The 27,436-nt window shown below is 43.7% G+C and overlaps 2 protein-coding genes across 18 annotated transcripts in view; one reads left to right on the forward strand and one right to left on the reverse strand.

The window, feature by feature from the left end:
* Positions 1-16: 16 nt before the first annotated feature.
* On the forward strand, positions 17-3,626 carry NDUFB9 (NADH:ubiquinone oxidoreductase subunit B9). Its single transcript, XM_063173892.1, has 4 exons — positions 17-140; positions 263-455; positions 2,327-2,440; positions 3,385-3,626. The coding sequence occupies exons 1-4, from the start codon at positions 55-57 to the stop codon at positions 3,514-3,516; spliced, it is 525 nt and encodes a 174-aa protein (XP_063029962.1). The 5' UTR covers positions 17-54; the 3' UTR covers positions 3,517-3,626.
* Positions 3,627-6,073: 2,447 nt separating this feature from the next.
* MTSS1 (MTSS I-BAR domain containing 1) overlaps positions 6,074-27,436 on the reverse strand; it is a 125,640-nt gene continuing 104,277 nt past the window's right edge. For 6 of the 17 annotated variants that reach the window (XM_063173903.1, XM_063173912.1, XM_063174020.1 and 3 more), the window contains 9 exons: positions 26,215-26,372; positions 24,894-25,001; positions 23,850-23,947; positions 21,668-21,878; positions 14,024-14,143; positions 12,803-12,997; positions 10,604-10,768; positions 10,124-10,286; positions 6,074-9,042 (listed from right to left, as the gene is read on the reverse strand). In XM_063173903.1, the coding sequence (XP_063029973.1) occupies positions 8,348-9,042; positions 10,124-10,286; positions 10,604-10,768; positions 12,803-12,997; positions 14,024-14,143; positions 21,668-21,878; positions 23,850-23,947; positions 24,894-25,001; positions 26,215-26,372 (1,913 nt within the window). In that variant the 3' untranslated portion in view covers positions 6,074-8,347. The remainder of the gene's footprint in view (positions 9,043-10,123; positions 10,287-10,603; positions 10,769-12,802; positions 12,998-14,023; positions 14,144-21,667; positions 21,879-23,849; positions 23,948-24,893; positions 25,002-26,214; positions 26,373-27,436) is intronic. The other 11 variants (XM_063173934.1, XM_063173921.1, XM_063173967.1 and 8 more) reach the window with 11 other exon arrangements.

Below are 27,436 nucleotides of genomic sequence, written 5' to 3' on the forward strand. Positions count from 1 at the left end.
TGCGCCCCCTCCCGGCATCCCCCGCGCGGAGGGAGGCCCGCGGAGCCGGGCGCCATGGCCGCGTACCTGACGCACCAGCAGAAGGTTCTGCGGCTGTATAAGAAATCCCTGCGGCACCTCGAGTCCTGGTGCATCCATCGGTGAGGCGAGGGGAGCCGGGAGCGCTGGCCGCGCTCACATCGGGGCGCTCAGCCCCGCACTGGCTGGGCCCGGGGTGGGGGTGGTGGTTTTCCTCCTCACTGTGCGTGACCTCTGTCCGCAGGGACAAGTACCGCTACTACGCCTGCCTCCTGAGGGACCGCTTCGACAAGAACAAGGATGTGAAGGACATGGTGAAAGCCACCGAGCTGCTGAGGGCCGGCGAGGAGGAGTTCTGGGCCAACCAGCACCCACAGCCGTACATCTTCGCCGACTCCCCCGCGGGCATTGCGTACGAGCGGTACGAGATGTACAAGGTGAGACAAGGGACAGGGGGACACGGGACTCCCAGCCGCTCCTGCTGGGCGCTCCTGCGCTGGCTTTGTGTTTGGTGTCACTTGATGTGGACAGGGCCGCAGCTTGGCTCGCTGGGTCACTTCGCCGCTCCATGAACATCTTGTCTTGCTGCTTGTGTGGGAGGAGCTGCTCTGCTCCTTGAAAATGGAGTTTCTTGATCAGTTCGAACATTGGGATTTTTTTCTGAGGATAATCATCTGCTTTTTGCCAAGGGGGTCAGGCTGGCGCAGGAAAGGAGCTGAGCTGGGGAAGTGGGCAGTGCCCAGGGAGCTCTGGTGCCTGCCCAGCACAGCCTGGGCTCCTCTGCTCAGCTCAGGTGTCACCTTGGCCGTGGGGACTTCATCCAGTCTTATGGCTCTTCCAGCATTTGAGTAGTGGTACAAATTTCCATTTCCCTCCATGTGCTGCAGTGCCAGATTGTGCAGTTGTGTGCTGTTGTGTGACAGCAGCACTGCCTGGAAATAGAAGCCTTATGTTTAGACTCTTTAAGGCACTTCTACAGGTATTGACCATCAAGATTGTTTTATTTAGTAGCAAAAGATCCGTAGAAAAACACAGGGGCTTTGCTTTTTTGGCATCATCTTTTTAAGGCATTAGAAGTTAATACCAGCCTAGAGACTGCCTGCACATGTTTCCTCACAAATTTGAAAAATGTACTGGCACAAGACTGGATCTGGTCAGATCTTTTTGCATATTAAGCCCTGGAAAAAAATATATGACATAGATTTTTCAGGGGCAGAATAAAGAACATATGAGTGAGAAGAACTTATTAAAACTTGTACCAAGGTCAAGGGCCTGAGCAGTAGTAGAGATAATACTGACAGAGAATGTGGACAGAAAAAAAGGCAGCTGAGCAATAAGTGGTCAATATTAGTCTTCATACAGAAACACAGACTGGGTTATGCTATCTTTTCCCAGTTTGGTGGGCTAAAACTGTCTTAACAAAAGGGCTGTGACAAGGCTTTGGCTGGTTTGTGTATCAGTGACCATCCATTGTGGATGCTGCTCCAAAATGTAGTTTTTAGAACTCAGGCTGATTGCTGGTGTTAATTGGAGTTCTCTGTGTGTGGATATTTACTTCAGCAGCTGTTCTGTTTCCATTCAGTCAAAGGTTTGTTCTGTGATGAGAATCACAGCAGGAAAAGTGTGATATCACTATAAATGAATGATGGTACTGGAGCAACTTCTTTTTTTTTCAATTGGGAGTTTTGGTGGGATTTTGTTTTTTAATCAGTGTTTCTTTCTTTAAAATGTAAACAATTAGGTGTTTTTTTAATTGCTGCAAAGTTCTAAATTTTGGTTTTTTTCCTTGACAGAAGGTCTTAGAGGTCAGAACATTGTCAAGATCTTAAAGGCCTAAGAAACTGCTCATTTCTTAGTAGTTGTAGATAAGCAGAAATGAGCTGTAATGTTCTGTCTTTGTCAAGTAAAACAAATCATTAGTTGGAGAGAAGGATTCCTTCCTCTAACCTGCTGGCTTTGAGAGAAGGAAGGGAAGAAATCAGATCTTTTCCTCCACCAACTGGAATTATTTTGAGAAGTTTAGAATAAACTGAGATGACCTGGGACTTGTTTTGGAATGCTGTGATTTAAGCAAGTCACTGTGGTGTCTTCCTGTGGGTCAGGATAATGTGAAAAGTTCTGCCCTCTGCCACATGCCTTGAGATAGTCAGGCAGCTCTTGAATGGTGTTTTTATGTTGTACTTCAAAATGGGGAAAACCCTAGGGAGTAACACTGGTTTCAGCTTTTGTGTTTCATTCTTCTGCATGTGTGTACAGATGTGATTTCATATATAAAAATAGTATTTTAAATTACATTTTTCTTCAACAGCTTCCTGAATGGTGCTTGGATTTCTGGCACCCATCTGAGAAGGCAATGTACCCTGATTACTTTGCCAAACGAGAGCAGTGGAAGAAGCTGCAGAGGGAAAGCTGGGAAAGAGAGGTCAGTGCTTGCTCTATGCAAAGGAAAGTCTCTTTAGCACACAGGTATCCTGTGTGGCACAGATGTGTTCTTGGAAAAATTACTGAGTGCCTGCTGCAGTCTCAGTCAGACTCTTGAGTGCTGGAGCCCTTGTCAGCGTGAAACAAACTAAAATGCCTACACATTTGTAACAGCTTCTGGAGGGTTGTGAAGGGAATTTGCTGTTAAAGCTGAACCTGCAGCCTTGTGTCAATTAATAAGAGCTGTTACAGCAGTTTTGTGGGGAAAAACAAAAAAAATTCAAAGTGGGATGAAAGGAGACTACCAACCAGAACATTCCTCTCTGCTGCTGTGGAGCTCTGACACTTCCTGGTTACACCTTTGAAGGTGATGTGCTGCAGTGGTCATCAGGTGGGCATTGAGAGCAATTTCTGGGCCATCCTGAACGGAGAGTTGGTTGGAAGAAGTTGGTGTTCTTAGAACAGTCCTTAGATCCAGTTGGATTGTATGGAATGTGGCATTCTGGGTGGAATTGACACAGAGGCAACCAGCACTTGTGCTGCTTAAAGAAACGGGCATTGAAAGCCTGTGAGGGGCTGCTGGTGATGTGCAGGAACAGAAGTCTCCTACTTAGTGACTGCAAAGCAGCACAATTCAGCCTGTTTGAGAGAGTCATAGTAGATGTGAACTACATGGAAATAATGACCTTTTAAGTGAAATTCCTCTTGTAAATCACTTCTTGCTCCTAGAAATTCCTTCTTAATTAGGTAGTATGAGCCTACAGTGATTACTGAGTGGAAGTTAAAGTAGGGAAACGTGAAACCTGTCAGCCAAAGGTGTTACCATTGATTGTTCTCTGTGGGAATAGAGAAGATCCAGTGGTTCTTTGTTTTGCTCACTGCCTGGGCACTGAAAATGGAAGTGTGTGTTAATGTGCTAAAGCAGCTCTGTGTCTTGTCTTCTAGGTTAAGCAGTTACAAGAAGAAACTCCATCTGATGGTCCAAAAACTGAAGCTTTGCCTCCAGCTCGTAAGGAAGGGCATCTGCCCCCCATGTGGTGGCACCACGTCACCCGCCCTCGTGAGCAGCCCATGTGAGAGCACCTTGGGTGTGGGTGGCAGCAGTCTGTGCTGCAGGCAGGTGGCACCTCAGTGTCCACCTGCTCCTCAGAGTAATAGAATAAAGCCAAATAAAGTAACAGAAAAGATGTTTTTCTGGCACACTGCTCTTCTCTGACACACTGACACTTCACTGCCAGCTAGTGCAAGGCAGTTCAGATCAGCCCCATGGCTTGGAATGTGATACTAAATACAGGCAAAGTGTTAAAGCTGGAGTTAAAGATGCAGCAGCAGATATGGACTTCGGATGCTCTTGTAGTGAGGGTATTTCTGACCTTGCTGCAGGATCTTTCCCTCCCTTCCCTTCTCCTCAGGCTCTTGGCTGCATTTTTCACTTTCATATCAAACCTCACAAGATGATACTTTCCTTACAACATGGAGCTTTCCTCATGGCATGGATACCAGTGCTGTAGAGCACCAGAGGAAGGTTGATCCCCACTTAAACTGAACCCCAGATAACCACTGAGCTGTATCAGTTACCATGCTGCTGAGGATTGTGGCTGTTGTGTGCCCATTGCCTGGTCACAAATGATTCTGGCAGTGTGACACACTGAAGTGGGGACAAAAGGCTGTTTGCTTCTGGCCACGTTCCCAAAGCACTGGTACAACACAGGGGAAGTTCTGCTAACACTTCCAGTAACTGCCCTGTGAGAGAACAGATGCAATGCAGCCACTGAGCAAAAGCTCATAGGAAAACCTGGCCCTTCAGCTTTTTCCTGTTTTTAGGGCTAGGAGATGTAGGGTGCCTAATCTGACTTCATTCTACAGTAGTTACTTGACTATGGCTATGTTTAAACCTAAAGCTTAATATTTCTCTTAACCCCAATTGAACAAAAGATGACAAAGCTTCAGCTTTTATAAGAACCAAAGATAGGTAGCTCAGGAATAAGGCTTTAGTCTGGTTTATTTTTAGAAACTTTAAATCTGCTCCTTTCCAGTAAGTCTGCATGCTAAAAGAGGTATGAATTTTGAAAATAAAACTCCAGAAAAATAGCTTTACATATTCCACAGCTGAAATTTTCATTCCTGCCAAGAAGCAGGATCTGTTCTCTGTGCTGTTAGTCAAAAGCAGTGATGGGATTGAGGTGTGCCCTCTTCCAGCACAGCTGTTCAGCACATGCCACACCTCAGGCTGGAGCTGTCACTTGGAACAAGTGCCTTCAGTATTGAAACAGCTGAGCAAAGCACTGACACCCGAGTGAGACAAGATGCTCAGCTGTACTTCAAATACAGCCAGAGAGAGAAGGGGGAATCAAACCATGATCCTTTTGGAGACCTTTCCAGCCAAACCACATTGGCTTTTCCTTCAACATCTTCCTGACTGTATTGGGATGGGATGGGTTAACTTCATACAGAGCAGCTCTCATAGTCCTGGGAAGGTATTAAGAGCACACCAGTGCTCCACAGCATCCAGGGTGTCCACTTGGCATCCCCCTCACCAGTGGACTGGGGGTGGGAAAGATCTTGGGAGGGGACAGTCACGACTCAGGACAGCTGACCCAAACTGACCTAAGGGCCTGAGCTCCTCTCTGCAGGCCTCCAGAGGCTCTGCCAGGAGCCTCCTCCAGCACAGGCTTCCATGGGCTCTCAGCCTTCTCTAAGCACCCACCTGTTCCAGCATGGGCTGCAGGTGGATCTCTGCTCCCCCTTGGACCTCCCTGGGCTGCAGGGGCACAGCTGCATCACCTGCAGGAGAATCTCTGCTCTAGCACCCGGAGTAGCTCCAGCCCCTCCTTCCTCACAACCTGTGTGTACACAGAGCTGTTTCACTCACACACTTTCACTCCTCTTTCACTCCTCTCCCCACCTGCTATTGCTGTCCCACAGCAACTTTTTTCTCCTTCTCAAATCTTTTATCCCAGCGGCGTTACCACCATCACTGTTGGGCTCGGCCATGGCCAGTGGTGGGTCCATCCTGGAGTTGGCATTGGCTCTTGCAGATGTGGGGGAAGCTTCTGGCAGCTTCTCACGGAAACCACTCCTGTAGCCCCCTGCCACCTGAATCTGGCCTCATAAGCCCAGTGCAGTAACAAATGGACCCCTTTAGAGAAAAATGAAATCATTGCAGTGGCAAAGAAACCAGGCTATTGTGTGGCAACTCCAACAGAGAACAACATCCTCCCCTTTCTGCCTTCAGTGCTGAGAAAGCTGAACAAAATAAAAAATTCGGGGCAGCTGTGGGAGATGGTGCTGGTGTTGTGCTTGATAAATTCTGGCTGTGTTGACAGCAGCAATTTTCCTCCTCTGGCCTAAGGAACTGGACTGAGATGGATGCATAAAAATGCAAAGTCATCTGTGCTTCTGGCCAGGTAACAACAGTGAGGTGCAGGGAAATGTCATCTGTTACTGTTTAATGGGAATTTCCATCCTTAGCACTGCACTTCTGCTCCACTGCTACCCTGCTGGTGCCCATCAGTACAACACAGCTTTATGCAATTTTATTTACTTGGTTTTTAATTCTCTCTGGCTTCTATGATCTTGAAGGCCACCATTGATATCCAATACTCTGGAAGCAAAAAGTCTTTAAGAAGCAAAATACAGGAGTTTTTCAGCAGTTCTTTATTTATAATGTAGGCTTAAGCAATCATTACAATGTAGAAGGGAGACACACTTACAGCAATTATTTATACCAGTTTAGAACAAAAAACTGCACAGGGAGAGGTCAACTCTCAGTACAAACTAGCAACTAAACCACAATAATTTACCATTAGAAACAATTTATTTTTCAGCTGTGACACTGCTTTTACAATATGCAAAAACACAAACAATAGAACTATCCAAAGTGTTTTGTCACATTCTTTCTACATTGAATTTGGCAACATTTTATATTAAATTTTACTGATTATACTAACGTTTAAGAACTAAACAAGTGAAAAGCTGTACTTGGGTACAGTTACATCCATTTATTTCAAAGGTTTAAATAACACTTTTAACTATTGAGATTATCTCCTAACAGTTTTTGTTAATGCAAAAACCATCTCAAAGCCTCATTTGCACAATGCATCAGCTACTGTATCAAATTGGTGGGCTACACCACAGGCACTACTGTTTATTATATTCTGTAATAAGGAGCTTGTTTTTCAAAGAAACGAAGGTTTAATATTTTCTAAGAATCATGCTTTTTTTTTTTTGCTTTTAAGCCATAACAAAAAAAAAGTTTAGCAAGCACAGCAGTGTAAAATGTCATATAGAACACAGTGACTACACAGTTACTAGAAGTTTCACATCCAATGCAGTTATGTATTAAAGCATAAGAGGTCATGTAGGCAAGTCTAGAGCCAACAGAAATCTGCAGTGTGTGGTGGAAAGCAGCCCCTTACGTGTGTTATTGGTGCCCTTCTGAACAATCCCGGATCCGCAAGTCTGGTGTCCCTCCACATGTGGGTCTGCTGTGGGTGGGCAGACAGCATTCTTGCATCCTTCTGGATTGTCTGACTGGAACACGTGTCATGCCAAGGGCTCTGCACATTTCTGTCAGCTTTAGGAGACGGGTACTGCAGCAATAACTTACTTTTATTTTAAGGAAAAAGTCCAACTCTTAATGATTCTATCAACAGCGTTCCAAAAAACATTACTTAAAAGTACAAAAAAAGAGATTACAGTGGTCAGACTCCCAGTATTATCAAAAAGCCAGTATCCCCCCCCCACCCCCCACCCCTCAACCCTTTTCTTTTCGGTATTTAAGAAAAGCCAATCAACTGCCATTTAAAAGAAGTTAAGAAAAACAAGCCCCTGTATTGGAAAGAAACATTCGCAGTTTATTAGATCACAAGCTGGTTTCACCTGTCAAATTTTTAAGTGTTTTCTCAAAATAGTTGGGCTTTCTAAGGTGCCCAGCCTGCTGGGCACAGTCAGAAAAAGGCATTTTGATAACATTTAAGATAACATTTAAGAACTCCCTGCTTGCATTTTACAAATGTTTTCACATTTATAACTGCCTTAAGCCTGTTGTCCTTGTTTGTATTCAGCGGAAGGATGAGCGGAACAAAACATGAAGGTGGAAGAACCAAGCCTACACAGTTAAGGCTGCATGCATGTGACTGAGAGTTGCTGCTGTGCAGTCAAAAAAGAAATGTGGAAAAACCCAGTTTTTAAAACACCCTACAGAAACAAAACACTGCAATCCAATATGGCTTATTCTGATGCATTTACCATGAAGCTACTAGTAATTCATCCTACTAGGCTACTTTTGTGCAACAGCATCTGCTATTTTGATGGCATCTCCCTCCCCCACTACCCCCCAATAACTCTACCAACTGCAGGTTTCTTCCTTGCATTATATATTGCTTTATTGTCAATTTTTATTCCTGCTTTTCAAACTTTTTTAAATACTTAAATGACGATCCATTCGATATAGCTTGACTTAAACTGTAATAAGTCCCATTGTTCTATTTTTTAACCTCACTATTACAAGGCGCTCTACAAAAGCTTGCAAAAAAGCCAAATTTTCATTAAATTCATTTGCTGAAGTTAACTACTCGACAATTTTTTTTTTCTTCTATGATTTAAAACTTTACAAAGAGAGTTATAAAAAAGGTAAATGGGATTTGGCACCTTCAGAAAAAATTAAAAGTGAAACTTAGATCAAAAAAATGCAGAAACAAAATCATTGATATTTACAAATTAAAACACCACTGAAGATTATGTCTTACTACGCTCTTTCATTTGTTTTCTCTTTTAGAGTACTTTCAGACCGTCTGTTACCGAGTATCTTAAAAAAATCACTGATTACAGATTGGAATGGATAGAGACAAATTCGTTTTCTCACAGTTCCTCCTCGGTGTTCAGCAGTCTGGCAGCTTCTCCTCTCCTAGGAAATGCGAGGCGCCGAGCGATCGTTCGTGGTCGTCTTCTTCAGCTTGACGCCGCGCCGGATGGCGTTGAGCATATCCTCGCCCTGCGGGGCATCGCCGGGGCTCAGCTCGCCGGGCTCCAGCTCCGCGGGCCCCGCGGGCGCCAGGCTGCCCAGCCCATCGCGCTCGCCCTCCTCGCCCTCTGCCTCGGGCACCGCCTGCCTCTGCTCCTCGGCCGCGCCCGCTCTCTGGCCCGCCGCCGCCGGAGGGTTGACAGCCGCCTGCCCGCTCCACGAGGGCACGCCGGCGACGGCCTGCCCGCCCTCTCCTGCTGCCGGGGACTCCAGGCCCTGCTCGGGGCACTCCTCTGTCCCAGCCAGGGCACCGGGCAGCCCCCCTGGGATATCGGGGACGGTCGGCGTTTTGACGGGGATCACCGGCGTCTTGATGGGAATGGGGCCTCCGCCGATGGTGCCGCGCCGGACCGAGGGCTTGGTGGAGGGCGTCCGTCGGATGGTGGCGACGCCGGGGGTGGCCATGACCGGTCCCAGCGTGGTTGGCAGACCTGCGGTGGAAGCAGGACGCTTGGTTTGAAACATTCTGCGATAGGACTGGCTAATGTCACTGTTTCTTGGGATGGTGGAAGATTTGTCAAACTCCTGTTGTTCTGCCTCCTGGTCACCACTCACAGAGAAATAATCATAATCTGAAACTGATGCCAAAAGACAGAGTTAGGATCAAGCTGGAGCAGACAGCTGAGTCACGTCAGTAAGTCTGAAGTACGGACAGGTAACCAAAAAAGCCTGGAGTCAGTAAGAACAAAGGGAGTTTCCACCTTTAGAAGGAAGAAAGTCCAAGGTTCTGTGACCAAGATTTGATGCCTGAAGGCATCACAGAAGACCAATCCTACAGCTGCAGAGGCCCCATGGCTCTTGTGAAAAAGAACGAGCTCCATATTTGTCACTAACATGAAGATACCAAAACCTACAAGCCACGTGCCACCACTTGTAGATAGAAATACTTGAAAAATGTACTTTAGATTAGCCAAGTGGGTTCAGGGGACCGTGTAGCAGTGATTTCAGCAGCAAATTTGTTTATTTTGCAAACAAAGTAAATCCCAGCTGTCAGCTCTGAAAACTCAGCCTCAGCTTTAATAATTGCACTGGGTTCCTTCCTCTCCATGTAAGTGCTGAGGAAACAAGGCTTGAACTGCAAACACCAAGCCTGGTCTCTCAGCTTGCTGCTGGTTCTGAAACAGGGTACAAAACCCAACACCTTACTACAGCTTCCTAGCTATGCCTAAGTCTCCAATGCCTAAGACTCCAATTGAGTCTTTTTCCAATTACATTTCTGCTTAGGCAGGAAAATAAAAGATCACCAAGGGAAACCAAGAGCAGATTGAGAGTGCTGATGGAAAACAGCAAAGCTCATGAGTGTGCATTTGCTGAGACAATACCTCAGAAAGGACCCAAGAAGTATTGGATGCAATACCAGTGTCATTTTACAATTCCAGGATCCTCTTTAAAATGGTGGCATCCTTAGGCTGAAACTCACTGAAGCAGTGCACAAGAAAATACAATTGTTCACTAAACTATGCAGCAGTGCAGGTTTCTGTGTAGTTAATCAATCTAGGTTGCATTGCAAGCTGGAAAAATCTTCCTAACAGCAATGCCAGCCTTCCCCACCAGCTGACTACAAAGCCAGCAAGGGATAGCTGCTCCTTGCACCATGGGGTGAGTGTGTGATGGCCAGGGTGGGAATGCTCTAGAAAGGAACATGTCCTGAATGGGTACCTTGAGATGGGATCGTGTCCTCTGAACAGCACGGAGTCGTTGTCTGGGTGCTGTAGCCACTGGAGCACTGCAAGGAATCCCGACTGCTCCTCTGGGTGTCCAACTGCAGCCCTCTGGACAGAGCAAGTGCCAGCTCCTCACAGGCCTCCATCTCCTCACCCTGCTGCTTACACACAGGAGAGAGACTTGTTACACCTGGAAGGGTCAGTCACCTTCACCCACTTTTAGCTAGCTGTCCTCCCCATCAGAGCTTGTCACCATCATAATCCAACAGGATTGAGCCCAGCCATTTGCTTGGCCATGGGAACAGATGTTTCTTTGGAGTACACTGCTCTGTGAAAGTCAGTGCCCAACAGTGCAATCCCTCCTGCCTGCATGATTCCCACCAACCGCACCGGTACCACTTCCCAGATGAACACAACACAAAGCCAGCCTGGCCATTCCCTTTGCACACAGAGGGTGTGTGAAATGAGAGTTCACCCTGGTGGCAGCCGACACCGTCATGCTCCGAGGTCTCTGCGGCTCCTCGGGGGCGGCGGGGGCTCCGCCGGGCGCGGCTCCGTTGGCGTCGGGCTCGCGCTTGTCCTTGCGGCGCTGCAGCGTGTTCACCACGGGCTGGTCGTACGGGCCCGGCTTGGCCCAGTCCTGGGGAGAGCAGCTCGTCAGGGACAGATCCATCAGGAGCTGGGCTCAATCACAGGCACAACTATGCAACAGGGCAATCTTAATGCAGCAGATTGTGTGTCAAACTGCATATGCCTTTCTAAATATGGTGAGAAATTAATTTTGAGGATATTAAAAATCCTCATTTATTAAACCTATTTCCTTTATTAAAAGGAATCTAAATTTCCCATTCTACCTAAATGTTCTTCTATGAAGGTATTTAACATTTTGATACTATAATTTTATCTAAATTAAATTCCATGTGTCAAAGCCTACATTTTCAGAATTTCAAGCACAAAAATCACTGTCACACAGCAGAAGATACAGATAAATGTCCAATCAGTGATGAAACTGTTCCAGATATACACAGGTTCTAGTATTACATGCTGTTACAGATGTCTTCAGTTCTGAAAAATTAGGCTTGAACAGATTTTTCATACATATTAGTGGAGCAAGTTACTGTGAATTATCTCTCAGTTTACTTACTAACTGAAATCTAGTTTATAATGATAGTCTGTACTGAACAAAGACTAACCTCACTCTGAATTACTGGTGCTAAATTTGAAACAGGAATTCCTCAGGCCATGAGGGCTGTATTCACTTGGGGCTCCATTAAGCAAAGTCCTGAGGGTATCCAGAACCCACACGCTGCACACAAAGAGCTTGGCTGATCCAGGCCCTGTGCTGGGATGCAGAACCAGTGCTAAGCAGCAACACCAGCTGCTGCAGGGGCAATCCCTATCCTAAAAGTTTTCCTTCACTGAGACAAAGGCTGCTTTAAAAATGAAAGGAACAACTAGTGCATGAGAATGGGCCCCACACCCTCCCAGCTGCCTGCTGGGCAGCCTCCCACAGCCTTCTGATGGACAATTAATGATGGACCAAGATCACATTGTGGGTTTCTTGAGGTGTCTCAGTCCAAGAAACCAGAAGTGCACGGCTGCTGAACTGACAGACTCCTTGGACAGACAGGTATTGGTTTTGTTAACTCATGTGAAACTCTGCTTTGCCTTCACAGCTGTGTCTCTGCTCTCAAAATGTTTTGTTGTGAAATATATTGGCAAAGAGCTTCTAGCAGACACAACAAAAGACCCTGAAGCCCCAGGAGAACTGTGGCCACTCTGAATGTATCCCAACAGTCTCCAGCTGCTGGAGAGAGAGTAGGGGCATCTGTAACAAGTTATCTCAATTTAGATGTGTATACATAGGTCCTGTGGTGCATATGCAGCATTACATAACCATCCACAGGCACTTAAAATCTGCACAGCTACTGCTGACAGCACTTCAGCCTTGCTGAGGATCCAGAGCAACAGACAAGAGACCTTTTCCCTTTGCTCTAGGGCAGAGTCTCCCAGGGGAACCACCTGGCAGGGATGAACTTTCAGGCTCTAGCAGAGCAGACATGTTTTGATGCCAAGTAAAATCCCTGCAGATCCAGCTGGAGCAACTGAGAGAAGATACTGCACTCTTTTTTGGTATTGTCCCCAAGAGAGCAAAACAAGCTGGGTGAGCACATCCAGGTTGTGGCAGTAAAGCTTCAGTCACTACTTGGGTTTACCTGGTGCTGAGCACCTTCTTAAACCACTCCAGCTGGATCTAGGAGAGTAGGCCTGCCTACAGCCATAGGGAGAACATCAGGGTGTCCAATGTATGGTCCCACTGAAACAACTGGATGCCCTTCATGCTCAAGTGAGCGTTATGACCATGCTAAATAAGCTTTTTCCCCCCCTAAATAGAGCCCAGGCGTTTCACCAATGTTTCAGAGCTAAATTATTCCTTCCTACCTAGATTTTGTCAGCTTTGGCATGTTTCAGTTGGTGCCAGAATGCACACGGTCATTCAGAAATACCCACAACCAGATTTTAGGTGTGATTTTCACCATGCAGTGCCCATTCAGAGTGATACCAAACAGAGCAAATCACCCAGGAATTACACGGACCGAAAGGGAGCAACAACTGCTGTGTGCATGCTGTTGGGATGAGAAGTGAGGACTGCCACAACAAAAGGAACACAAACCTTCCAGCTAGGGATCTTAGATGATGGCAACATGCCTGGCCCAATGGTGTAATAATGAACGTAGTCTGGAAGGAGGGCTGAGGGAGCCCGAGTCCACGCGCGGGAGACAGGCGGGAAATGAGGGAAAGGACCTGCACCAACTGAAGCTACGGATGGGTCACTTGATAAACTACAGTGATAAAACCCATTAGACAACTGGAAATGAAACAAATAAAAAAAAAACAAAAACAGAGAAATTAATATAAACAGGATGAACATGAAAATACACTGTGACTGATGCTCTAGGGAGAAAGATCTCTGTATCTTAAAACAAAAGAAAGGAAATTCTTCAATTTGCTGCAAATAAAAAACAGAAAATTGGTACAATGCTTGTGAAAAGTGAGATCACCTGAAAACTGTTATCTATAACAAATTTCAGGCATCAATCTAGCAGTCATTGTCTCCAGGCTGAGCAGCTTTTCCTTCTGTCCATGAAAGCAGCACACTGTGAAAAAGCCTTTGCAATTTAGGTACCCTGCAGACTCTGGACATAGAAACAAAACTTTTCCAAACCTGAAGGCATTTGTATTTGTGGTATTTAGTCTGTAGTGTAGCTGGACAGAGAGGAAAAGCATAAAGCCTTCAAACATGACATGTTCTGGCTGTGTGATGATATGGAAGAACAAAACAACAAAAACCAACAGCAAGGATTTACCAGATGAGAAAGGAGACTGCTATCACTTCCTCCCCCAATTTAGAGTCTCCCATGTAATTTAGTAGAGTATCCCATGTAATTTATTCCAACCATGTGTATTTTGCTTTCCTTTTTGGTAAAAAAACCAAAAACAACCATCAATCAGTGTAAGGTATGCTACCTAATGGGAGAGATGGGAGAAGCTACAAACAGCACAATCTGGGCAAGGCGCATTTTGTCAAGCAACCAGCTGGGTGTGGGCAGCCTTCAACAATCTCTTTGAGTAGAAAAGCTGGAAAATGACCTTTTCTTAGAAAATGACCTTCGTAAAATGCCCAATTTGTAGCTTCTCCCAGTAGCTAGTTCAATGGCAATTGTGGTTTTTATTCAAACATATTGACTTCTAAGGGAGTGTGCAGCAGTTCCTGGTCTCATCCCCACAAAGAGGAATCCTGGCTGCATCCCACGCATGGAGGTTTTGTCGAAATGTTGCAGGGTTTGGATAACGAGCTAGTAGGTTTGTATGTCTTGGAGATGAAGTTTTTCACCTTATCTGTGGAGGCCCAAGCCCCCATGGTGGAGCCTGAGCTGACTGAGGTGGGGGAACTGCACTCGCTCACTGACTGGCAGGTTTCAGAGGCTTCTGAAGAGGCAGAGCTGGACGAGTTCTGCAGCATAAAACAGCACCGCAATGCAGGGAAGGGAGACACAAGCCACCAGAAAAGAAAAAAAATCACAAACAAAAAGACAAAAAGCACATACACAGAGACACACAGGAGAGGGAAGGATGAGAGAAGCAAAGTGTTAGGATTTTAAAGATAAATTAGAAACTGCTCAAAACTACTGCTAATGTTCATGAAATCTATGAAAAAAAAAGAAGCCACTTGCTTAATGCGAGAACTTGCCACACTGCTTAGGAATGAGGGAATTGAGGCAGAGACCTCAACTCCTCATTGCAATTTCAGCATCTCAATTCTGCTGCTGTCTTAGAGCAAGAAGCTGAGGGACCTGAGGGCACCTGTGGTCCAAACATGCAATATACTGAGACAACTGATTTATACAGAAAAGCAGATCATCAGTACTTCAAAGACACAAGTTTAGATTTAAAACATGGAGTAGCAAACATCACATTCACAAGTTCTCGTACATTCTGATCTGCAAAAGTGCTTGTGAAAAGCTCATCTGAGTTCAAGTATTATGGAATAGAGAAAGAAGAGATACTTACCAAAATTGGAGGTTTCCAAAGTGCATGACCTGTATGCATGTGCCTCTGCAGGTAGGATGCATACACCAAAAGCACTCTGACTCAAACCCTCCTGCCCAGCAGCCAGCAGGAAGGTACATGCACTCTGCTGAGGGCACAAGTGCTGGCATGTGCTTGCCACCTGCCTTCTCCCAACTGCTGAGGCAGAAAATACCAGGGACTTGGATGGAAAGGAAAATGCAGTGTCCACTGAACACATCAAACATTTTGCTCCTACCTAGGAACTTCTCCAATTTTCAGGGCACACCTATATGTACCTTTGCTGCTGTCAGACCTCTACAACAGCATCTAATTCAAAGGCCAAGGGGAATAATCACATGAACCATTTTACCAACTACAATGCTATTCCACATCTCCCCCTTGGAAGTGGCATCCTGCTCTGTGGGGATGTGTGTCCAGGTCCAACTGAGAGCTTGGACATGGTCACAAACACTGGCAGAGTTGTCAGGGCAGCACTGAGCTCTCTGAGCTCTCTATTCACTCTCAGAAATTCAACACTAGCAAGACCAATTCACCCTTCAGTAGCCAAGGACCTGTGAAACAAGACTATCTAAGGTGCTTTATGACAGCAGAGAGAATGTGCTGTTGTATCCAGTTTGTGTACTGAAGACAGTGATTTCAAGGAATGACATGTTGCAGAGGAAGGGAAATCTCACCTGCAGTAAAATTCCCCAGTTAACCTTAGGTAAGATCTGGGGTGAGTTTGCAATAGAAGGACAGCTGGGTATGAGGCAGTGTAGGGGAGTAACTTCTCCTAAAACCCACAAGTTGTCTCACTGCTCACCAGGAGCTACAGATAGGTAATTACAGCCAGCACCTGGGGAGAAGGAAATGTAGCTCTTCCAGGATGGAACACTGTCACCATAAGGATTTTGGTGAAGGCTGCTGGGGCAGCTGAGAAGTCAACACAGTATCAGCATCTCGAGCTTACTGGTAAACTGCGATTTCAGTGAAAGTTTGCAAAGGCTGCTAAAATTTTAAAAAGCATGTAGAATGATGGAGTATTTTATAGAAATAACATTCATGCCAGCCTATGCTGACGTGAGATGATCTGAAGGTGACCTGTCAAATGTGCTTAGGGTACAACTCTGCTCAGCTAACAAGGCTTGTATAGAAAGTGCAAGAAGAGTTTGAGGTGAAGGTGCAATCAGAGGGAACAGCAACAAATGACACAGAGCTGTTAAGGACAGCAGTGGAAGGGGTGTACCTGATGATGCACTGGCAGGATATTTAGTGGAACTTGTCACATTCTTGATTTAATGCAACTCCTTTTACAGGAAAAAAAGCCTCTAAAAATAAGAATACTGATTAAGATAAGCTGCAGTTGACTCTGCCATCAGTCATAACCATGGAGATGAGACTATTGGCTCTATCCCTAGAGAAAAATACATCATAGAAAACTAGCTTTTACACTAAACTCCAGAGTTCTGCCTGACATTCCAGATACCTCAGCAAAAGAAGCCTCAGGAGAATACTCACACTACTGTTATGGTTTAACCAGGAAAGAAAAAACAAGACAGAAAAATGCAATTACAGAAAATACTTTCTGAAACCTCCTACTTATGGCCTGAATGACCCTCCAGGGTCTGCATGCTCTGCACATGGCAAGAGAGATAGGAAGGGTCTGAGTGCCAAGCATGGCATCTCCCATGCTACCTTGTTTTCTACAGATGTCACAGGGTGACAAGTAAGAATCTGTAACTTACATTTAATACACTGTTTGTGTTTACAAGACAGAAATTTCACAATGTTTTTTAAAGTAATGGTAGAGAGAGCTCATAAATGAGATTTATTACCAACAAAGATGCTGCTAAAAAGGTCAAAAATGCAGATTCTGAAGATGCAAAGTATTGGCAGAAAAAAAAGACTGGATTTGGTGAACTTATTTTTGCAATAAAATGACTCCTCCAAAGTGAAAAAAAGATGACAAAAAGGACTCTCCCACTAATTCAGTGTGTCCATTTTCAGCAAGGAAAGCTGGACAGAGGCTGAACCAAGATGCCATGGGGAAAACATCCTGGAAGCTGATGGAAATGCAAGAGGTGGTGGTACAGAAACAGGGTCCCCTCATCTTCAGAAACTTGCAAGGCACAGAGGAAGGGAATCTCTGGTCTTGCTAAAAAAGGATTCCAACAATGGAGGGGGAGGCAGAAGAACACTGAACTCCTGAAGGAAAAGCATAAGGAAAACATGACTGGCAGCAGGTCAAAGGATGTTTGGATCAGACTGGAGAGCCAGTCCTGAATGGCTGCACCCAGGTGTGGGAAACACAGACTTCCCTTCCTACCATAAAGTACATGAGGGGCTGAAAACAGAAACTGCACAACTGCTGCTGGGGCAAGGAGCCTCCAGACTTTGGAGTGCCTGTTCAGGATGCACAAGCCTTGGCACACCCACTCCTGGGAGCACACACAAAGGGCAGAGCAATTTCTACTCCCGAGCCCATGCTGTGAGAAATTTGACTGTCAGACCTTTTTCACTTTGCTTTAGCAGATTCCTTTTTTAAAATGACTGTTTTGTTGGAATAGTTTTTTAAATCAGTTCTTCCATTTTAGCTGTTTTTTCCCACAGCTGCAATAATGGCAGTTCTGCTCTGTTCTAAAATTATCTCTTCTGAGGAAAAGCTTAAAATTAATGGTATAAAGCTAAACTTTATGCTCTGCAGTGACAAGCAGTGCCCCAAATGTACATTTGTACAAGTGTAGCTTGGTCTCTGGTCTCTCAGATGAGCCATGGATAGTGTCCCACTGCTTGGTGTGGTATGTATAAGTGCCAGCAGGGATATAAAATAAAGATTTTCTGAGCTACTGGACTGTACAATTTTATTTTCCATCTGCTGTCCTACTAACCTATAAAAGGACCATGGTTATCTTGGATTACTTGCATCCTTTGTTTGCTATGTTTTCACCCAACCATGGCATTGCTTTCTTAACCCTCTCCCATTTTCAAACAGGACACAGAGATTCCTGGACAAGAGTTTCCCAGGAGACCAAATCCCAATGATGAGCGTGGTCCAATGTCCCTCTAGAGCCAGTGGAAGATGGGCTCAGCTACTTTCAGAAAAGCTCTGGATACTGGCTCAAGGTCACCTCCTGAATTTGTCTAATTTCCAGGAATCTGCCTCTGCTGACTCTAAATAAATATCTCTGTATGTTTCTAGTCAGGAACAAACTATTGCGAAGCAACTTAGAAAAGGAATTTTAGAAGAAACAAATATCTGGTGATAAGTTACAGATGTGTTTCAGTTTGAACTTGATTTTTGGTTTTTGTTTTGTTTGTTTGCTTTTGGTGTTGTTTTTTTTTCTGTTTTGGGGTTTCTTTTAAGGTCTGATTTGGAAGCATTTCTTAATTTAAATGGAAAACTGAACAGCTGCAACAATATATTTCCCCTATTCTCACTTGCAGCTATTTCAAGCAATGGAATCTACTCAAAAGCAGACTCTTTCCAGCTTTATAACCTGTACATGCAGAAGCAGCTTTACATCCAGTTTCCCTCTACTTCACTGTTAAGGGAAAGTGCTTTCCAGATCATTCTAACAATTAAGACTTATCTCTCTGCTGTCTGACAGCACATCAACATTTTTATCTTCATCTGCTTCTTTCTCTCCCTTTGCTTTCATCTCCATGAAGTCACAAGGAGCCTGTAAAATCCAGCTGTGTAAGTGCTTCCCCACATGCTCACTTCTAATCCAGCGGATCCTACAGTTATCACGCCCTGGATCAAACATCACTAAACTATAACACTATGTGACCACAGACACTCCCAGGCCTCAGTTTGTCTGCACACAGGGCAAGGTGTGGGTTTAGCAGCAGCAGCCCATCCAGTGCCCATCCAGGAGCCACTCTGTGCTTCCAGCAGCTCTGCCAGAAGGGCTCTGTACGAGGTCACTGAGTGTCATGGGCAGTGCTGGCCATGCCTGACCTTACACCTGGCATTTAAAGAAACTGTTCCACTCCAGAAAGAGACCTGTGATGCCTTTCCAGCTGTTCAGCTACACCCAAATGTGCCCTTTTAATGAGGATTAAAGCCTTTTACAGTGACCTTCCCTCATGTACAGCCATGTGCTACAGGCTACCTTTTACTCCCAGCAACTGCAGAGAGGTGCTGCTCACACACAGTGAAAGAGCAGTCTGGTTTTGCAATTGCTCTTTTTCCTATCCTCTATGCTAAGTGTGGTAACAGTAAACACTTACTGCTCTTACTACCAACTATAGGCTGGAAAGCAATCTTCATTTTGTCAGACATCTCTCCTCTGGTATGGCCTGTATCTTTTTTCAATCTCCAGTTACTCTTTGTTTGAGACTCCCACCAACTCCCCACCCCCCACCTGTGATTTTGAGGAAATTCAATTTAGTTTTCAGTGACACTTGCTTGCCTAAAATATAGGCAAGCTTATATACATAACAGCTTCACAGAACTCATATATTCACATTCCTATAATATGGAATTACACACAGCCCCCTTTTTTTTTTTTCTAAAACTCATTATTAAATGAAAAAAGGCTTTGTTGATCCAACATATGCCACAGCATGTAGCTAGCAAACACCATCAAAGTGTCCACCTGCACAAAATATACAGCTTTTATTCTCCCTTGCTCGTTCCAGAGCTTGCTTTTCTGCCTTCTCAGTGTCACTACCAGAAACAATGTCATCAGTGCTTGAGACAGAGCAGCAGCCTCCTCCCACCCAGCACCAAGCACAGCCCCAGGAGATCTGTCAGTTGGTTAGAGACACACAACACGGGTGATGCTGCCCACTGAACAGCTCCTGCTCAGCTCACAGTCACCTGTCAGCACAACACACACACTTTACTTAGTGCTGAACATACAAAGCAAGACACTTAAGCAAAGATGAAGCAGCCAGGCAATGATCTGTTACCTTTTCCTCTGTGTAAAGGTAAACAGAGCCAGAGACATACAGAGCACATACCTATTTGTTATACCAACACACTACACTTGTCACACTGCTGCAGCCTTCTACAGCTCATGAAAAGCTCAAGGGATGCTTGGATCAGTTTGCAACCTTAAGGAGAGTTTCTAAAATGAAGTGAAAGCATATGAACTTAGCTGGTGTAAATCAGAGTGACTCCCATCGGCTTTCAGGATGTTCTGCCACCTGACACCAGCCTAAGTTCTCTCCTCTGCTTAACAGGGGAATTTGCAAAGAGAGGTGTTGGTTTTTTTCATGCTAAGAGCAATTGCAAATTTACATCCTTGTCTGCAAACACAGCATCATCATGTGGATTACTGCCCTTTTATGCAGGTGCAGTGGATACTATGAAAACCAAAGATGATGCTAGCATGTGCAACTGATGTATGTATCTTAAAAGTCAACTTCCTTACCTTGTTACTATTCCAGTTTACTTTATTATTGCTCATTTACTTTTTTGCATTTCACTTAGGTTAGCCATAGCCAATCTAAACAAAACATTCATTTTATTAGTGTGCACAAAGTTCTTCAGGGTGTCATCTATAAAAAAAAAGCTGCTGTGTCCAGACTGGGGACAGAATAGGTATCATTTGAAAAGAAAGCATTTCTATTAAAATGAAAGAAGGAAATAAATTTTAAAACCATTGAGTTTCCCTTGAGAAAGTGTTCCAAGCCTAAATGAACCAGTGTTGTTTTGGATGATACTTTAAAAATTTCCCTAAGGGTACTACTTAGTAAATGTTCTGCAAAAGGCAAAGGTCTGTGTGCTGTCAAAGGTTGTCTAGGGTGACATGGGCAGGTGACACTTGATAACCACTAACACTTGCTGACTATGAGGATTAACACTCCCAACCATGCCTAAAACTACCTACTCCCCAACATGTAAAAAGGAGTGCAAATATATTTTTGAAGTAAAAGACAGTTTTTCTCCAGTGACCTTAGGGTGCATTAAAGTAAGTAATACTCAACAAGGATACTAGGTCATTTCCAATTTGTAGGTAAAATTTTCAAGGGGATTTATAATGTGAGAAGGCAATTCAGCCTTGATTAAAATATTACAGTTGCTGTATGATTTCTTAAAAAAAAAACCTCAAAAAACAGCAAAGAGAATTCAGGTGCTGAAATGTACAGGCCACAGAGCATTGCAAATCTCTGCCTGCAGATGGCCAGTGAGATTTTAGAGGAAGGATGCCATGAACAAACAGTAGCAGTTTCCTTCTGCAGATCCAAAAATGCTCAGGGAAGTTTGCTTATATTTGTAGGGAAATCCCCTCTGTGACTGGCTTCAGGATGTTATAATATATGACTACACAAAAACTCATTTCTTATGAGTTTCATAAACAATTAATAACACCTCCCTTTTTCATGCAGAAACCTTATTTCTGCAAGGTCCTCAACTGAGAGTCCAAAATTCAAGTCTATCCACAGAAATGGGTGTCATAAAAAATGGCAAAACAAATTCCATATGATAATGCTGGCAGCATTTAGAGTATCCCAGACCCATTGCAGAGGAGGAATTAAAGAAGTCTCTCTAATGCCAAAGGCATCAGTATTATGGGTGTCAAAAGGATGTTCTGGCATCAATATTTGCCCATTAAACAACAAAGAGCCACCAGATATTAACCACTTGCAACCTGCTCAGGATATTAACTGGTAAATTCAGTGGGTAAAGTGAGTATTATTGCCTCATATAAGGTGGGTCCTTCGTGCTCTTGGTTGTCTGTATTTATCTCAAAGTTTGGCATCTAGGCTCCTTCCAGGACCAGAGGGAAAATTGTACAGCCCAGAAAGGACTCATCCCTTTTATGCCAAAGCAGCTTAAATCACTCCAGCTAGAGGCCCAACTTTTGGATAAATGAAATGCACTGAGACAACCCTTACCCTCAATGTTTAAACTGACTCCAGGTACCCCAAAACCACACCAGCTCCTTTTCCTGAAAGGTGAGCCGAGTTAGAGTCCAGCTCACACTCAGGATTGTGTTCTCATGCTTGCACGTACCTGGTTAGGTGCCTCTGGTGGCATGGGGGATGGCGATTTGGACTGGAAAGCATCCTGGGACATGAATCCAGAATCATGGGAGGACACACTGGACAGCCTCATGGGTGCCTGCTGAGGCAGATTGGAGCTGCGATAGCGATAGTGTGAACTAGGTGAGTGCGAGTGCGAGCCACTGGAGCGGGAATCACTACTGTTAACGCTGTTCAGACTGCTGTGAGAGACAAAAGGAACACAGAAAGGAAAGGGGAGAGGAAAGGACACAAGGGTGGGGTGGGGAGAGACCCATATACAGTACAATTAACATTCCACATGTCTCTAGCAACAGGCAGCATAAACCGGAAAAGAAAAATGTTGACAAATTAAATATATATATATTTATATATATATGCACATATATATCAGTGAAGAACCATAAGCAGCTGCAGTATCCCTGGTGACCAGACAGAAAATGGCATTTTAACTTGAGTGTCATTCAAATGATCAAATCTTGACCACTCAGACTTCAAACTCAGGTTAGGGATGAAGGAGTTGCTACATGCCCTCCCTGAGCACGGCACTTGCTCAGAAAGTGTCTGCTGATGGTTCTCTCCTATTTCTGACTCACAGCTGGACCAGACTGTCAATGGGATTTCTAGCAGGGGGACCAAAGACACTGGAGTTCATCTAAAAGTCTGCCTCTGGGCATGCTGCTGCAGACAGCCAGCAGGACAGTGTGAGACTTCTGAAAGCATCACCAAACCCCCACACTTCAGAGTACCTGGGACACGTTTTGCTCACTTGAAGGCTTCCAACCAGATAAAAACACATGACAGCACATGGAGTGAAGCCAAGCCACTGGGTATGGAGCTTTAGTCAGTAACAAGGACAACCAGAGAATGAAACCCCAAAATTAATATCCATTAAAACAAACCAAAGTGATTTTTCAAAGGAAGAGACTGATTTGTAATCCTCAGAATCCACACATGCCAGCCACAATGTGGGAGCTTGGGAATTTCCTGCTGGGGTGGCTGAGCAGGACTAGCAGGATGCACCAATCTGATGGCAGCTCCCTGCTGCACTGGCAGCTGCCTGGCCTGAGGATGGCTCTAAAGGATGCACAGGTGAGGCTGCACCTCCTGTGACCAACACCACCTACACACACCCTGCAAGTCAGCAGGGAGCAGAGCAGGAGGAGCTCTGCTTTGTTTTACCCACACACATCACTCTGTGCCATACAGGTTTTACTGTACAAGAAGATGAATTTGATTAGGAAGAGATGATGAATTTTTGGGTTTTTTTTTGCCATTTTCTTTTATACCTTCAGGATATTGCATCTTTAAGCCTGTGCTCATTGCTCTAAATATACACATTTTCACATATATATATATATAAAATACTGACTTTTTTATATATATCTGCATGCAGAGACAAGTAGGTGCATAGAAGTTGTGTTCACTTGCTCTGACATGCTGTAGGTAACTTTGCTCATACACAGGGAACCTGCAGTACATAGCTCATAAAGCAAACTGAAAGGTAATCATCTGAGAGCAGCTGGAGAGGTGTTGAGCAGAATACACAACAGGGGATCTTCCTTTTCAGTAAAAGGAAAGAGTAAATGTGGACACCAGGATATGGGGGCAACATGCTAATAAACTGTTTTATGAGAGAAAACAGTTTTTACAGAGAAAGCATAGACAGAATCCAGTGTTTCAACATATTTCAGGACAGCATTAGACAGCATTAAACAGTCAAAAAAACTTGTATCAAAAAAGCATTTCCATCTACCAGATTGATAGGGCAATTGTCAAGGATGTTTTTCCCCTTTTCAAATAGTTTAACTTACTGATTAGTAACAGCTACTTAGAATAATCTAAGAAGTCATCACATGAAAAACAGAAAAGGAAATTATGAATGGACAATCTCAAGAGTTTAGATCAGTACAATCTGCTCTTTGATCCAAAGTGGATTCAAGAGAACTGAATCAAAAGCATCTTCAAGTTGTGTTGCGTTCAAAAGTTGTTCAGTCATGCCCATCCTTTTTAATATCCCCAGCACATACTTAAATGAGTAAAGACCATGAGGGACTGTTGCACTAAGACTTTCTATTTAAGATTTAAGAATGTATACAAATCCATGTCACAGTCTGAACTTGCCTCCCTTTGCCCCCAAACAGGTTAAAAATACATATTACCAATTAACTTACCTGCAAACACTAGATTTTCTGGACATTGTAGTACTGGGAGAGGATGGAGGAGTCTGGTAAGACCAGCTGTAATCAGAACCTTTCAAATCTAAAATTACCTGATGAAAGATAATCAATAGCATCAAGGATGTGGAAAAAAATTCACCCTATTAAAAGAAAGCATCTGATTCATCTGATTGTCATACAGCTTTCATCCCTGCCACAAACTTTCAGTGCCAATTGAGTCTCAGCTCCCTTTCAAAATTATGCTGTATCACACAGTTGAGTCAGTTTCATCCTTGGCTTTCCTGCTATTAGCATACTTCAACACTAAGGCTGCCACCACAGAAAGAAAGTTCAGATCTGAATGGAAAAAAAAAAACTTTTAGAAAGTAAATTGGAGATTTATTTTTTTGCATTAAGGAAGCTTTTCTGGGGTTTGTTTCTTTTGTTTTGTTTGTTTTGACTTTAAAAAATTATTACAGCCTTTGAGCTGAAGTACTGTATTCAGTATTCAACCACAACACAGCTTTACACTTCTAGGTCAATGATAAGGTGACTACAAAGAATGACAAAAAAGCTGAGTTCACACAGCAGGATTGCAGACAAATGTCCTGTTTGAACTCATTTAATGACACACATTTTCCTATGCATTTTAAGGACAGCAAGGAAAAATGCTCAAATGTTAGACTCCATCAAGCTTCACAAGCCCAGCAAGTTTGTGACTACAAAAACAGAGGGATGCTCAAACATAGGGCAAGGAGATGACACTCATTTCTCAAACACTCTCCAAAGAAATTGGGCATCTTCATACCCCTTAAAGTGTTACTGCTATTACTTCACTCTGGTCTCACCAAATATTTTAGGGGCACTCAGCCCCTGAAAACAAATTGTCACAACAAGATAGTTTTTTTTCTAAATTTCTCATGTTAAAAATGACCTTGCTGCTGAAAAGCCTCTACAAAGCATCACATTAAACCACTAAGCACTAGTTGTCAATATTCCTCACAACACAAAAGTGGTGCAAGCCACAAATAAAATGTTTTTCAGATAACAAGATCTAACCTGTTCACTCGAGGATGGCAATTTGTGTGGATCCATGGTGAGACTTTTCAGGTCATCTGATATGGTTTGCAAGTGGGTTATTTCTCCTAGCATTGATATTTCTTCTTCCTGAAAAGAAAAGCAAGCCAGGCTAACCACAGTCTTGGTTTCAAAAATCACACCACAATATATGACCTTTATCATTTTGCTGATGACTGTGGGGATGCCCAGTGGTAATTACGAAAAGTTGAAAATACTAATTTAGAGTTTTGTAACTACTTTAAGATTGGTATAAATTCAAAGGCCCAGAATTTTTTTCCTCTCATCTACAAGATAAATAAGTCTCAGCCTTCTTCTTGTGACATCTTCAGAAAAAGAGTGTAAGTTTTGCTGCACTTGACAAATACCTGCTCTATGTACACTCACTAATGTGTCCTAACCATTTTAAGCTTGAGTGTAAATAGGAGTTAAACTCATAGTTTTTGATAGTTAAGTTAAAAGCATTATACAAGTAGAGAGCATTAATACATCTATGATTGATTCTGGCTGAAATTCCTTTGACAGCTAACTCAGATGATGATTCCCACACTGTAAACTACAACAGTAATTCCTCAGCTACCATTTCTTCCAGGTCCTCTGAGTCTGGAATTCACCTCCTCCTGCTCAGCCATAACTTTTCTAATTCTCTAACAATGGTTTTCTGTTGAGACTGATGCTCTTTATAAACAAGCACTGGGAACATTTCCCAGTGGGTTGGTGACCCTTCAGAAGTGCACCTCGCTTGCACAAAGCCATGAACAATTCCTTGTCAGGCTTCAGACGACCTGAGATGATGAAAATTTACCCAAACCTTTCCAATGAACTAAAAAACTGTCATGTAGAAGGAAAGGAGCTATCAGAAAACTGCATGGAAGCAGTCTGCAATTTGTCAGATAATGTCATTATATACCCAGGGGAGGTCTTGAAACATTTATCAGTCCTAGCACTGGAGTAGGAGTAAGGAGGATTTATATTAAAATGTGATGTTAAGAAGGAAAGCAGTGGAAAAAGCTGGATTTGCAATGTCTCAGGCTGGAATGCATAAAAAACACAAACTGACTTCAGCCTTTGTTTACCCATCAGTCACCTTGAAGGTGTTCAGTGTTTTCCATTGCTGAATCACTCCAACCGCCTACAAGAAAGGCCCCAGCTCTCCCCACTTGCTAGACAGAGAGAGATACATACAGGCTGTATTTTGGCTCTAGAAATTAATTCCTAAGACACAATGAGATACTCTCTTCAGAGGCTTCTGGCCACTTATCTAATCTGTGCATTGTAGTGAGTGCAAACGAAGAGCTCTTACGATCACAGGGCGCAGCATGGAGATGAAAGCGCAGAATCGGCCGCGCTCCTCGATCAGAGCTTTCCTGACAGCTTGCTTCTCGGTCTCCTCAAGCAGCAGGTACTTATCATTGACATCTTGTAAAGCACTATCCAGCTGGGGCTGAATGTCACCCCGTCCTGTATACACGAAACAATCAAGAGCAATATTGTCAAAACTGTGCCTCTCCAGAGAAGATGACAATATTATCAGCCAGCACTGCTGCTGGATTGTGCTTTTGCAATTTGAGCCTCAACCAGCATTTTCCCTTAATTCAAATCAATAAGGATGTTTACCCCCTCAATTAAATCAAGCATTTCAAAGCATTTATTTTTTTTCCTTTTGCACAGAACAAAAATCAAGCTCAATTCAAAAGGTTTCAACAAGGCAACGACGGCATTTTAAATAATGACTTTACCAGAGCATTAGCTGTAGCAACACATCTTTCACATCATCCTTGCTGAAAACCAACATCTTACTAACTGGGAGAGTATAAATCACTAGCCCAGGTGTACTCCTCTGGCTTCTTGCTTCTGTGCCTAACAAGGTCCTAATGAGAATTTTGTGGAGCCACTAAATCAATGAATCAATCTCCTATACAAAATGCTACTATGGACATGGATCACTGCACCACTGGGTTCAAGTACTCTGCACAAACCAACTGCTGAAACCATTTTCTTCATTCCAGAGTCCAAACTAAACCAAACCTCTCAACATAGGTTATATATATACATATATTTTTGACACATATGTGTATATATATAAATATATATATATATATATCTCCAATATATGTCATGGATACAATTAAATTCCAATGTTTTGCAATAAAAAGCTTCACTGTACTAATTACAGTCAACTCATAATACCAAAACTTCCTGTGACAGCTAAGTACCTTATTCTGTGCTGACTGCTTATGCTGCATTGTGCCAAAAAAATATTCCTCTAGGAATTAAGAGCTGCTGCTTAGTAAACCATAACCAATAACGTTGCAGTTGCAAAATGTTTTCATGCACCTTACACTCCTAAATATTTTAAAGGATCTCAGTTGTATAAATTTGTTGCAAATCTCCCAGAAATGCCATCACATGCAATTTAACTACCAGGAAGACAACACTGAAAAAATGGTGGGTGAGTTACAAGCAGTTACCCAAAATCAATTTTTTGGATGATAACCTTTCTGCACAGAGGATTTAAAGCTATG

This window comes from Melospiza melodia, chromosome 1, assembly GCF_035770615.1.
Source record: "Melospiza melodia melodia isolate bMelMel2 chromosome 1, bMelMel2.pri, whole genome shotgun sequence".
Taxonomy (NCBI): domain Eukaryota; kingdom Metazoa; phylum Chordata; class Aves; order Passeriformes; family Passerellidae; genus Melospiza; species Melospiza melodia.